The sequence below is a fragment of the Sebastes fasciatus genome, chromosome 7 (assembly GCF_043250625.1).
Source record: "Sebastes fasciatus isolate fSebFas1 chromosome 7, fSebFas1.pri, whole genome shotgun sequence".
In the NCBI taxonomy this organism is placed as follows: Eukaryota; Metazoa; Chordata; class Actinopteri; order Perciformes; family Sebastidae; genus Sebastes; species Sebastes fasciatus.
Window position 1 is genome coordinate 6,339,573 of NC_133801.1, and position 13,974 is coordinate 6,353,546.

General features: G+C 42.4%; 1 protein-coding gene across 1 annotated transcript in view; it reads right to left on the reverse strand.

The window, feature by feature from the left end:
* The window catches only part of acsl3a (acyl-CoA synthetase long chain family member 3a), a 42,446-nt gene that overhangs the window by 14,418 nt on the left and 14,054 nt on the right, over positions 1-13,974 (reverse strand). The window contains exons 4-10 of the mRNA XM_074641257.1: positions 11,167-11,276; positions 9,793-9,931; positions 6,681-6,831; positions 5,451-5,574; positions 5,277-5,348; positions 1,234-1,373; positions 948-1,120 (exon numbers count right to left, since the gene is read on the reverse strand). Coding sequence (XP_074497358.1) covers positions 948-1,120; positions 1,234-1,373; positions 5,277-5,348; positions 5,451-5,574; positions 6,681-6,831; positions 9,793-9,931; positions 11,167-11,276 — 909 coding nt within the window. The remainder of the gene's footprint in view (positions 1-947; positions 1,121-1,233; positions 1,374-5,276; positions 5,349-5,450; positions 5,575-6,680; positions 6,832-9,792; positions 9,932-11,166; positions 11,277-13,974) is intronic.

The following is a 13,974-nucleotide window of genomic DNA, read 5'->3' on the forward strand; positions in this document are numbered from 1 at the left end:
TTGCAGGTTTTGGAAACTCCATCGTTTTCTAAGTAACTTCCCACAATTGCTGTCCTCTCATACTGAGTTATTGCAGATAAACAACACTAATAGCTAGTTCACGCTACTCGACTTTTAGCCCTGATTTTGAGCTCCCCGACAAAAGCCCCAAATCAGAGGCTAATCGGCGTTGGCTCGCCGCTCACACAACTGCGTTTGAGCATCATATGTGAACTGTTCAACGTGAGCCGATGTCTCGCAGACACATGCTAAATATCTGGACCTTTCGGACACTCACCTGCGGGAGGAGGGGTCGGCTGTAACAAGAGGAACTTACTATTACTGTACTATAGGAGCGAAGTTGTTGTTGCACCTGGAGGAATAAATATTGAAAAAGAGTGTGGAAACTGGTGGAAACAGGCTATCAGCATGTGTCTCGTGTATGTTATCACATCATTAACCGTGTATTTCTCGCATGTGTTTTTGTGACAAAACGTAGTTTGGAGACCTCATCTGGGATTCCTCACGTGAAGATCTTGTAGTGTTTGACCCCCTGTAGTGGGAAAACCACGACTTCAAGACTCCCGATTACAAGACAGCAAGTTGTGTAGTGTGAACTTAGCTTAAGGCTGCATTCACACCAAATTAGGCGTTACGGTGAAAATGCAATGAATGTGGGTAGAGTGTTTAGGCAGCGGTGGTCAGGGACCACAGGGGATGCCGAAAAAAAACCTGCAAGTTGAAACAGAATCAACTTTGGGGGAAATGCAAACCAACGTCATGCTGCGGTGGCCAATCACATAACCGGCGATCAGTTCCCACAGTAAGAAGAGCAGCTTGAAAGACTGGAATGTTTAAAGCTGATGGAGATGTCATTAGTTTCTCTATTTGTTGGATGATTTATTATTATTTCTATTTGTTCTCTAACCATATCGGCCTACTGCTTTCAGACTCTCACTACTGCTTACATTCACTAACGGATCCAGCACAGCAGGTCTCCGTCAGGCCATATCCTTGACCCACTGGGCAGCACAAACACACATTCATGAAGCGCTGCGTGACGGCGGAGAGCGGCGCTCCACCTGATAACAACACTCTCATCCGACCTCCCAGCAGAGAGCGAACTTTCTTGAACACCAGCCTGGATGGATAAACAGAGAAGGCAGAGGTAGATTAACGGGCAGGTATGTTAACCTGAGAATAAGATGTAGAAATTATTTATCAAAATGCCATCGTAACAACTCATCTACACACTTGTCACATAGAGGTGTGCTGTAGCCTTTGGCGAGCTGATCCAGTTTGTAGTTGTATGCAAGAATGAAGAGCGTTCGCTGGACACAGTTCATCTCCTCCACCTTGGTCATCACATTCTTATAGATACGGTCCATGATCTCCTGGAACCATGAAGGGACACATGGAGGTGAGAAAGAGAGAAAGAAAGAGAAGTGATAGTGAGACTAAATTCCAAAATAAGAGAAAAAGTAGGGGCAATATTTAAGACTGATGCAGAGGAAGACACAGCCAGACGCTATGGGAGGATAAGATAAATGCTGGCCAGTAAGTCCTGTTTCTGTAATTATCTGTCTGGTGAAAAGATACAAGTTTGAGAGATATGAGATGCAGCACAGTTGTATTGCCATTGCAGCTCCTAATATGGGGCGCCGCCAGAGCTCTGGCACCATTATAAATTGGAGATTTTGCCAAAGTACTGGACCTGAAGTACAGAGGCGCAGTACATGTATACGTAAGGAGGACAAAACCAAAAGACATTTGGAATATATTTTGTATTTATGGCTTGTTGTCTTTTAGTATTTTTCTTTTTAATGGGATGGTTAAAAATAGGCTTAAAGGTTAGCTATGGTATTTTTCAACCTTGACCCTATTCTAAATGTATTTTGTGTCCTAGCTGACTAATAGGGACAACAGTTCTGAAGTTGGTCCAGTATTGAGGGAGAGCGCTGTAGACGGCAGATGCTCACAGGCTGCAATATGGTGCTATTGGGGCAAGCTGGCACCGTCATTTACATCCACTAAAAGTGCTTGTTTTTGCCATGACAGGCTCTGATTGTTATTATAAGTGTCTGACATTATGGAAAGAGTCTCGCTCAAGGAGAAGTCTCATTCTGAAATCTTGTGTTGCCGGAAGACAACGGTGGAATAGTGGAATACATTCATGGTGGAAACGCGAGTGCCAGCCGGGCAGAGTTTGTTGTGTTGGAGTATAGAAAGAGTAGCTTAGTGTTATCTAAAAGATTTGGCTGAATATTTAGATGATTTCCACAATGTGGATGAGGTCTTTGAATTCGATGGCCGCCCGTACTTATTTGAGCCAGAGTAGACGGATATTCAGATTTCACAACAACACTTCTCCTTGAGCGGGACTTGGACACAATAAAAAACAGACCAGATCAAGAGAAAGGTAAGAAAAACCTTTTATTTCTCTGTAGAGTCCTTTCCATAATGTTGTCAGACATTTCAACAATCTGTCAGTGGCGAAAACAAGCACTTTTAGTGGACGTCACGTTACATTGACGCTGCTCACTTGCCCTTTCAGCTTGTTTCAAGGCTGCTGCTCACAGCGTTCTCCCTCGACACTGGACCAATTTCAAGAATTGTTGTCCCCATCGGTCACTTTAGACACAAACACATGGGAAAATAGGGTACATGTCGTCTGTAGTCCCAGCTCTGGACTATCACCAAATCTCAGTGCACAAGATGGAGTATTTTCTTTATCTAAATGCCAAAGTTGCCCATGGTCAAAATCATCAATGTTAGATTTAAGAGAGCTCGTAAAAATACAGAACAGGAACAGAACAGCTCTCTCTAAATACAAGAAGTCCAGAGGAACAAATGAATACAATGTGGAACACACATGCTTCTAAATTTGGTTGCACAACAGCACGTCTCCCTAATGGATTACTCTCAACAAGTGACCTACAAAACCAGAGAAAAACCCATGGAATCCACACGAGTGAAACTGTGGGTTGGTGCAATGAAAAACAGAAGGGAACTGCAGTAAACTTCTTCCAACTTTATTGTTAGCATTTATCTGGTAAAAGGCCACGGTAGATAAAATATGTATAATTGACTATTGTAAGGGGAAATAAGTACAGCATTACAACATTGTAAGAAAAAGTGATTCCAGCTAAATTAAGTGAAATTGGAAAAGGACTTGGATGAAATTGCATCAAGTATTGTAAATGGAAAAACAACAAATTCCTTAAAGCTGCATTAACCAACATTTGGCCAGTAAGGGGCAGATAAAAGCTGAAAGACACACAGGCTGATTGGTGATAGGAACATGACTGTGCTGGGAACAGGAATATCAAAGGAATTGGTATTATAGTATTTATTTATTGGCTCGGACACTGCTTGGCCTAACTTGACTTGGTTTTTGAGTTTCCTTCTGACAAGCGGAGAGAACTTAAACCCACAGATCAAAAACACTTCATCAACCAAATCAGCAGAAATGTGTCTAGTGAAATGGGGAAAAGGGCACAAACTCAAAACAATAAAAACCAGCTGGTCCCTGTGTGTGTGTGTGTGCGTGTGCGTGTGCGTGTGTTTGTGTGTGCGTGGGTGTGTGTGTGTGTGTGTGTGTGTGAGTGTGTGTGTGTGTGAAGTTAAAGCAGTGAGAGAGGAAGTCGATACAGGATTCACGCAGCAGCCCGTCGTCATATCACAGCAAACAATTTGTATGTGTGTGTGAGTATGTGTGTTAGTGTGTATGAGTGTGTGTGTGAGTGTGTGTGTCGTGGGGAGAACCACATGGGGCTTTCTCACGTTCTGTTTACAGCTGTGAATGGTTCCAGACACTGGGGCCCTCTGCCCTTTACACTACGACCACAGGGAGATGGGGGGTGGAGGTGGGGCTGAGCTCATGGTGTGAGAGAGAGAATACAGCGGCGAGGGCGTATTGTCTCCAGCTAGCCGGCGTACAGTCTAGCCAACAAGAACTATGGAATTATAATCTCCTATCGTCAGGGGTTTAATCATTTCAGATTTCTTCATGGCAGTGATTAAAGTGCCTACGTAACATCATTACTCAACTTTGGGATTTTGAATTGAATAAAAATCAATCACTTTTTTTATAATCGCTCCGCCTCTTTGAATCAAAGGTAGAAGCCGCAGGATTGCACACTTTATATGAGCTTTGACTTTGAGTTAATAATTGCTTGATTGCTTGGCCCTTGGCTGTGCTGCTTGCAGCACGACTCATCCCTCACTGACTCCAGGGAAGTGAAGGAGAGTTTGGTTGTAATGTAAGTATATCGTTAGCTTGCACGGCATCTGGATTATCGCGATGTCACACGATCACGCAAGAACCGTGGGATCACACATCACACGAAAATCCATCTTGTCAGGCTCCAAGTAATGCGTTTGTGTCCGGCAGGCCAGAACACAGCATCCTGTGAGGAGCTACTGGCAGCTACGGGCGTGGCTTAGGTGTCTGAGACGCGACACGGAGAGGCGACTGTTTGTTCTAAACAACAATGGGCGGCTCCTAAAGAGGTTAACGTAGATGCTGCAGTAGCATCAGTTATATCAGAACTGGAGAGTATTTCTTCATTGAAAGAAGAGCAAAGAACAACACTGAAGGCTTTTCTAGATGGAAAACATGTGTTTGCTCTTCTCCTGACTGGCTTCGGCAAGGGGTTCGATTGATAGATAGTTCATCCAATCACCCGACAAGTTCAGTACGTAGAGTCGTTTGATGCATTAGCCATTTAAATATATTAATTTTAGCAGCTTCAATCCTCAGATTTTTGAGTGCAATGATCAACCATATTGATGGCTGTGTGTGGATACCCTATTAGATGAAATCCTTCTGCACACTTTCTCTTTCCAGCTCACACTGCGTGTCCTACTTTTGTGTTTCTAAACACCTTCTAAAACTAACAAAGCACTTAAGAAGGGTGGAACTCTTTCATTGACAAACTAAATACAGCTATGCAAGGTTTTGAGTAAAGCCAATCCTGACGTCATCACTGCTGAAATTAATCCCTCAAATCTATTTCAAAGACAAGCTAGACTGGCCAACCTCAAATATGCCATTTTAGCCCCAGTATTTATGTCACAGTGAGTCCAGTGACAGAGTCCAGCAGGTCCAGGCCTGCTGGACTCTGTCACTGCTCCACAGCTGGACTACCAACAAAGACAGACTGGAATCTGACCTGCGTCCAGACGAGGCCAAACTGCAAACACTTACGCAGACTCAGTGAGAGATACTGTAAGGCTCCTCAAACATTATACCATGTAGAGCATAGTGTTGTGCTGAGTGTACTGTCTTAACGTACCGGGACCGCTACCATTATAGTGGGCTTCAGGACGCTGGCGTCTCCTTTGCTTCCTTTCTTGATCTTGGTTGACTTTGGGTGGGAAAAAGAAGCATAATAATGGCTGCACATATCAGATTTGGAGCATCTCATTTGACTTAAAGACTTAAATTCTACTGCACTGTCTTACTGCACCTGGTCAGATAGAGTCAGAGGTGACGAATAGCCGATCCTACCGGCGTGAAAAATACATACGAGCTCTGCACTGAGCTCCAGTACATGGGCGAGAGGCAGGTAGCCGATGTAGGTGTCGTCCACACTGTGAACACAAAGACACTCTTTGAGACGTGCTTTGAAAGTAATCAGTGCCATCTCATTCAAGCATTAGCTGTAGTTAAGTTCATCACGCTGAATAAATGTAATTTACACATGCACAATCTGCTGTATAATCAGTTTAATACAAAGTATCATGATCTCTGGAGTCATAAATCATATGATGGTAATCTTCAGAAGATAAATGCTGTGCATCAGAAAGATTATCTGTGCCAAATAGGAGGCATCTTTCCATGTACTTGGACTTAAAAAATGATCTACTGGCCACATATTTATCTGAACACAAGTATTTCTGGCATACACGAAGAGGAGGTTGTATTACTTAATACACTGATTGCGATCGTAACATCCGTAACCCTCTAACCTTCATCCTTTTCCGCTAACTACCATCCTCCCAGCTTTTCCCTCCACTCATACTGAACTCCCTTCCCTCTGCATTTCCTCCCACCCCCGCCTCGTTCCCCAGAGAGAAGGGTCGTTTTTTTGTTTTAATGTAAACATTTATGATTGTACTCGCCGGCTCATACTGTACTTTTTGCACGTGTTCAGTTAGCCCGAAAGAGCATTTGGCACTTTTCCTTAAAACACAGTATCACTCAACCAAAGAGCCAGTGACAGCAGAGATTAAGAGGAGAGTTTGATACAGCGGAGAAGAGGAAGTTAATGTCCTCACTGTGCTGAAATAAGGCAATTTAAACTGCTCGTCTCTTCAGATAGGCTACACTGAGCTGAGGAGGCATTCTCAGGCATAAATGGATTTAGGTGTATACAGCACCCTGCTCACTTTGGACCAGTAATAGTGAAATAAATAAAAAGGCATTAGTGTATAATCCAGCTCATAACAATAGTAATGTAAAAGTACAGAGATAGGATTTTTTTTTTATCCCAGGAAACATCACTTCCTCCCCGGCAGCCCTCCTTCCATAAAAAGCTCCACCAGTCAAGTGGTTGGGACATACGCATATTCTCTGTATTGCCACGAGTTAGATGAGAAGATTAATACCGCCCTATATAAAATCTTGCTATACTTAAATCTCTCTCCTTCATATATCACATTTCCAAAGGTGTAACATACGAGTTAGTGTCGCCTACCCGAGGTTGGGTATCCGCTCGGCAATGCCCGTGAGGCCAGCGATGAGGTTGCTATGGGAGATCATGACGCCCTTTGGTTTGCCGGTGGATCCGCTGGTGTACATGATGACGGCAACGTCTGAAGGCAGCGGCTGCTGACGCTCACGTGCTGCTGCAACCCGAAAACACACACGTGAGCTTAATGCGACAAAACTGCATTACAGAAATGGCTTAACTGTGATTTGTGTAAATTGTATTCATATATTATAACAGCCACGCACACACGGACACATTCTTGGAATAAAAGTAACAGCGTCTGTCCGTTCCAGTTGTTGCATGTGTGCAGAATAAGCAGATTTAATAAAAGAAAATGCAGTTGGATGTCAAAGGCCGAGGAAATATTTAAAAGTGGCTGTAAGTCAATAGAGACTGTGTAAAAGTTCAAACACATGATGGAAAATAGTCAGCTGTGATATTAAACAACCAGGCCCCTCTTGGCACACTGAAGACTTTGTGTCCGACTGTGCAGCCAAAAACACCATCTCTCCTCTTCCTCTCCTCTTCCTCTCACTCTCTTGCACTTTATTCTTTTTCCTCCACTCTTTCTGATACTTTCTTTATCTCTTGTTCCTCTCAGTCTTTCCTCTTTAATTTATTTATTTATTTATTCATTTTCTCTCTTATCAGGACTTCAACTGTGTACATTTGGTAGGTTATCTTCTGCTGGCTGTCAGCTTAGTGTGTGTGTGTGTTTACTTTGAAAAAAGGCACTTTATTAATCCCTGAGGGGAAATACAATTTTTGTGAGCGTCAATTTTTCTTTGTAAGTGAGCAGCATCTTTCTTTTTTTTGCCTTTTCTAGACAGGACAGTGGACAGTTTAGAAAGGGGGGGGAGAGAGAGAGAGAGGGGGCGACATGCAGAAATGGCGCAAGTCGGGTTCGAACCCGGGCCGCTGCAGTTAGGACTCAGCCTTGTTATACGGGCGCCTGCTCTACCAACTGAGCTATCGGTGCGCCCAAGTGAGCAGTATCTTAATAAAAATCATAAATTTTTTTCCCACCGTCAACCAGTTAAGCTTTTTAAAATGTGCAGGAGCAAGATATGTACGTGGGTGAACTTTTAAATGAACTCTTATCAATGTCTTTTGAGCCATTTGTAGTTTGCTTTTGAAGTGTTGTGATAATCCGGTATACCAGGAGATGGCGCGTTGCATCAGGCACTGGCAAGACAATGAAATACAATCCAGGAAGTCCAGTGTGAGTAACAGATCTGTGAATCTGAAAGCGTATCAGGCACCCAAATACTGCACAGCAGGTTTATAACACTGAGACTAGATTTTTCTCTTACTTTAACTTTGGAAAGTTATTACAACAGCAGCTATTTTATCTTTCATTGTGACAATCGCGGGGTGGACAGCAGGAATACATTGTCCTCATTATAAAGTAATTCACTATTTATGTGATTGACCAATGCAGCGTCTTGCTGGACGACGTTGAAATAAATGAGAAGGATGCGATTTTTCACGCAGAGCTGAAGTTGGTCTTAACGCGACCTTAAGGGATGGCTTCCCTTTTTTCCCATGATTCATGTTGCTTTTGCATGGAGTTACACAGTCGATGGACTTTTTGCATCATTGCCTGCGAGTGGGTGAGATTTACAATCAAGACCTCTAATCATGTTTTGTCTTTCTTGACATCAAGGAATGCATAACTAGGAGATAAAAGACAGTCATGTGTGGATGACTTGGCAGCACAGAGTGATGATCCATCTCTGGGGTTCCTGTCTGAATAAATAAGTAAAGATCAAATCAGTTTGATGGGAAACAAAACCAGTCGGTTGTTTGCTAGGCTAACTGCAGTGTACTCTTCATGTTCGACGTTGTGTGGAGCAAAAACAGAACTAAGACGTCTGATTGCAGCCAAACAGAGGATGAAGGGAAACATAGAGGAGAGGAATGGAGAGTAAATCACATTACTGTCACAAGAGGAGGGCCTCTCTTCTTCCTCTTTCCTCTTACTCGGACACCAGGCATGTAGGAGTGTGTGCTCTGAGAGTTGATGTCATGTGAAGTTAACAGCGCTGTGTGTAAACATGACCCTCCCTTATATCCCAGAGCTCCATCCTCCCTTCCCGAACCTACTTCCTTCCCTCGTTATCTACACATGACTCTACCAGCTTCTCTTATTGTGGGTCAGTCAGGTCAAGGGGCCACAGCGAAAGAACGAAGAGGGGGCGAAGAACTTTCCTCATCCATCCAATCCACTCACTGAATGAGCATCGTATCGACCTTAATCTGACACAGATGTGAGCACTTCCTCATTCACATGACCTAAAGGGACTGATACCAGTCCGCCCCCAAGAAAAACCCCACCATGACCATCCCAGTTAGTGCAGGACTATCGGTTACTAACCTCTCAGCTACTAAAACAACATGATATTTTCGATTTAGTTCAAGGGAAGGCGCTTTTTTGGTTTAGATGGTTTGGGCTCGGTATTTAAATATCAACCTGGTATCACGCCAAAGCGTGCAATAGACCCGCCTGTCCACCAGAGGACAGTGTGTCAGTGTCACGTTTTGCAATGCAAATATGCAAGTGCAGTAACAGCAGGGGGGCGACAAAACCACTCACTTAGGTTTATGCAACAAAACCACTTAGTTAAGTTTTGGAAAAACGTCATGGTTGACCTTAAAATAAGTACGTAAACTAAGTTCAATAAGTACGGAGATAACGTAACATAAGTATGGAAAACACATCACAAACACCACTAAAAAACACATGTATGTAATGTAACTTACAAAACAAAACACAGGTCTCGAACGCCAGTCTCATGGTTGAAAGCCCTGTGTTTGTTGGACCCATCCACTCTCCCGCCCACTGTAAGGGATCTTTCTTGCTTTTTATTCTACGTCACTAGCTCTGAGCGCAGCATATTTACACACATGCATTTACATTGCAGTCAGTGCAGACTACATGGCGTACAAATGTCACGCCACAAGCAAGAAAGGCGTTCTTATTGCACGCTTTTGCCTTGCGGCATTATTGTGTCATTCATACACCTTTTCGTGGGACCGGGCTGTAAATATATAAAATACATGAAAGTGCTTTAATAATTCTTCATTTGAAGCTTACCATTCTCCGGCCTGGCTCCCAGCTTCTGAACAGCAGCCATGTTGTGGACGCTGATGCCACGTGGATAGCCGGGCCATGAGGTCGGTGTGTTGTCCACTACAATGATATGCTGCAGCCTCGGAGCTTCAATTAGGATAGCCTGACACACACACACAAACGTACACAGTAGCACATGATGAAAACCAGGTTTCTTCTCAGACAAGCAACTACAAAATACCATGCACATCATCTTCATCAATATTTGGGCTCAGAGGGGATGTGTGAGAGTGAGCAGAGGAGCTGTGTTTATGCCACCTGGATAAAAGAGGAGATGAACTGCCAAAGCACCATTTGTCTTTAGGGATTGAATCTGTTCTAAATGGTCCTTAACATCCAGCAGGTGCCCTTCTCCTTATTGTTATGTCTCTATAGTGACACACTCCTCCTCAATCAGCACTGCCCCAATATCTCAGATACTCTCTGATGGATAACAGCGACCAGAACAGTTGATATATAGCCAGCAGGGGGCGACTCCTCTGGTTGCAAAAAGAAGTCTGATTGTATAGAAGTCTATGAGAAAATGAGCCTACTTCTCACTTGATTTATTACCTCAGTAAACATTGTAAACATGAGTTTATGGTCTCAATCAGCTAGTTTCAAGTCTTCTTCAATACAGCATGATGTTCATTTAGTAAATTATGGTCCCATTTAGAGTCAAATAGAGCAGAAAGCAGGGGATGCTTTAGGGCGTGGCTACCTTGTGATTGACAGGTCGCTACCACGGTGTTGTCCGGTCTGGGAGTTGTCCGTGTTTTCGTCTTACAACTTTAACCCTTTCACGGTGTGTTTTTAGTTCATGAAAGTTAATTCTAACCTTTTGGTCACCTAAAAATGTCTCATTCAGCATTCGGTTGAACTTAGCTTCACCCACTCGTGTCATCAAAATGCCGAACTCGAGGCTTCAAAACGGCAGCCCACAAACCAATGGGAGATGTCACGGTGACTACGTCCACTTCTTATATACAGTGTATGGGTCATATAGACCAGAGACAATTAGATGTCAGGAACCACTGACAGACTTTGGACCAGTGATCTAAACCCAACTTAACTTAGTTTACTTAGATTCTTATTTGCAGGAATATAGTTTGTAGACTGGGATGAAGGGAAATCTCAAAATGTAATATTTTGTTTGCAGCTGTTTTTTTATTACTATATTGGACTACTTAACGTTGTCTCTCAACCTTCAAGCACAACTTTAAAGGGGGACATATCATGCTCATTTTCAGGTTCATACTTGTATTTTGGGTTTTTACTTGAACATGTTTACATGATTTAATGTAAAATAAAACAAAAACATTTCAGTAAATACGTTTGTGTATTGGTGTGTATTCTAACCTTGAGTCTGGTCTCCAGGAGCTCTCTGCTGGTGATGATGAGGGTGACCTGAGTTTCATTCAGCCCGTGAGCGATGGCTGGACCTCCCAGTGTGGAGTAAAGGGTGACCACTGCAACACACACACATAACACAAAACCATTATCACAAATGACTGAATCATAAATATTCTACTGGCCTGGTTTCTTCAGTTTATTTACACACCGGTCATGTGACACAGTTAATCATTTCCATACATAATGTAACAGCCCCTGCTGTCTCTAAGGTAACCTACTGTAAAGAAAGCCTGACCACTTGATTACAGTAAGTCAAAGTTGACTAGTAGCCAATTTCCTGTCACAGGAAAATACTAGTAACTGGTTATAAGTCATACTTCTTGGAATAAACAGACAACTAATGGGTTTTTTCCCCCCATGATCTGGCTTGCTGTCCACAATGACTCCATATCAGAACGCTTTTTCCCAAAGTGTGTGCCAGATGTCTGCGCCAAATTCAAGGGAAGCGTGACTAAAATTCATAAAAAAGCAAAGAAACACCTGTATACATCACACAATCACATATCCTGTCTTTTTTTTTTTACATATTTATTGTTATTATTAGGACCTGGGGATATGGCCAAAATATTCTATCATGATATAGGTCATTTCATAACTCAATAACAATATATATATATCAGAATATATCATGTTTTCTTATAATTCAATAAATAAATAGTTTATATGTAATAACCACATGGTAAAGCCTGTTTTTGTATATTTCTGTATGAATTAAATATTTGACAAATAAAAAGAGTATTTTCTCATTTTAAGAACTTGAGTGAAAAATTAATAAAACCGTTTTAAGTGAAATTATAGAGAAAAAATAAATAAATATCGGCCTAGTCTATATCGTGATATAGAAAAAAATACATAGGATAGACATTTTTATATTGTTTTGACAATATATATATCGTCATATTGCCCAGGCCTAGTTATTATTGTTTGTTGGTATCTTGTTATAATGTTTATCACTATTATGTAGTAATATTATTTTCTGTATATTAATCTTGTATTCTCTATAACATGGTGATATATTAACATTATTTAGCTGGATTCTCTAAATAAACCCAGTGTGTTTTCTGCCTCTTCCTGCACTGGGTATTATTTGTTATTTTTGTTATGTTTGTGTGCTCTCAAAAATAAATAAACTAAACAAAAATTAAGCCCTAAGATTTGAAGGCTTGCGGATGCAGTCGGTAAATTGACTGGCTGAGAGGAAGGAGATAGATGTAATATGTTATAATAACCCTGCAGTAAATACTATCTGATGCCTCTATCAAGCTTGACATGTTGTGTTTTGTTGAGCTGTTTGTTTATATTGTATTGTACTACACTTTGATGTACAGGGGTTGCTTTTTATGTATGTGCTGAGTCATCGTATAGCCAGTGAAGCTGGACCATCATGTACGTGCGCTCTGTCTACACCGCTCAGTCCTTCTGATTTGGCCCCTCCCACACTGATGACATCACAGGTGACCTCGAGAGGCCTCAGCACAGCGTCCGAGTCAACGGGATACAAGCTCTCACTGCCTGACCGGCTCTCTTTTGGGGATACAAACAGTATTGGTATGTGAGGGCGTGTGTGTGTGATATGACTATAATGTGTGGTATGAGTGCTTTCAGACATGTGTCCACATAGGAGCAAAATCAGTAGTTGGAACTATTAAGAGTCTGATACTTTTTATGAAAAGCAGATATTGACTAGTAAGCTCACTGAATTCTTGTACAATTTTGATCACATTTCACAGAAGAGACAGTCTGTGGACACCCGAACATAACACCCATATGTGATTGTTGAGCATGCCTTTCCAAAACCATGGGCGTTAATATGCTGCTGTAACAGCCTCCTCTCTTCCCCTCTAAAGCTTTCCACAGGATTTTAGAACCTGGCTAAAGGGATCTGCTCCCATTCAGACACAAGAGCATTAGTGAGGTCCAACACTGGTGTCGGGTGGTAAGGCCTGCCCATGCAGAAACCACCGGTGCTGAGAATTAAAGTGAAGCCAACGCCAAAGTGCCAAAAACAGCAGTTCTTCAAATGGCCCCTTGAGTCTGGCTCCAAAAGCAAGTCAGTCCCCATAGATTAAACATGAATAAATTCAACGTGTTTTGTTAGACAGGATATAGACAGATGGAGAGAGAGAGAGAGAGAGAGAGAGAGAGAGAGAGAGAGAGAGAGAAGCTAACAGAGGTCTATAACCCCTTTTTCCTACACTGACACAGACTCATGGCTTTGTGGGACAGGGGCTTAAGTGACATCACATTCTTGCGTCACGGAGCTCCAACACTTCCTGCTCTGCTGCTGTGTGTGCGTGAGTGAGTGTGGATGGGAGTGTGGAGGGCCATGACACCTCCAGCCGTGAGATCTAAACACCAGATTGGGCTCCACACATGATCACACACACACATCACGCACTACAGGTCATTTAATACTTAACAAACTCCACTCTGTAGCAACTGACAAAGAATGTGAGAGGTATTCAGCCTTGTCATGGCCCTCCACACTCCCATCCACTCCACTTGCATTTTTCAGTTCAACAAATGGGGTCTTGAGAGCGTCGTTAAGACATAAAAAAAAAAGCCCAAACTGGAGTTATGATGTTTTTATATGCAATGTGTCCTCATAAAACGGTTCGTATGATGTCTCACGAAAAGTCATCCCTCATTTTTTGTGCGTTTTCCTACAAATGTCCAGCAACACGCTTCAGTTTCTGCTCATTACGTGCTGCATACAGTTTCAAAATAAACTTCCATCTTCACAGGAAACAACTT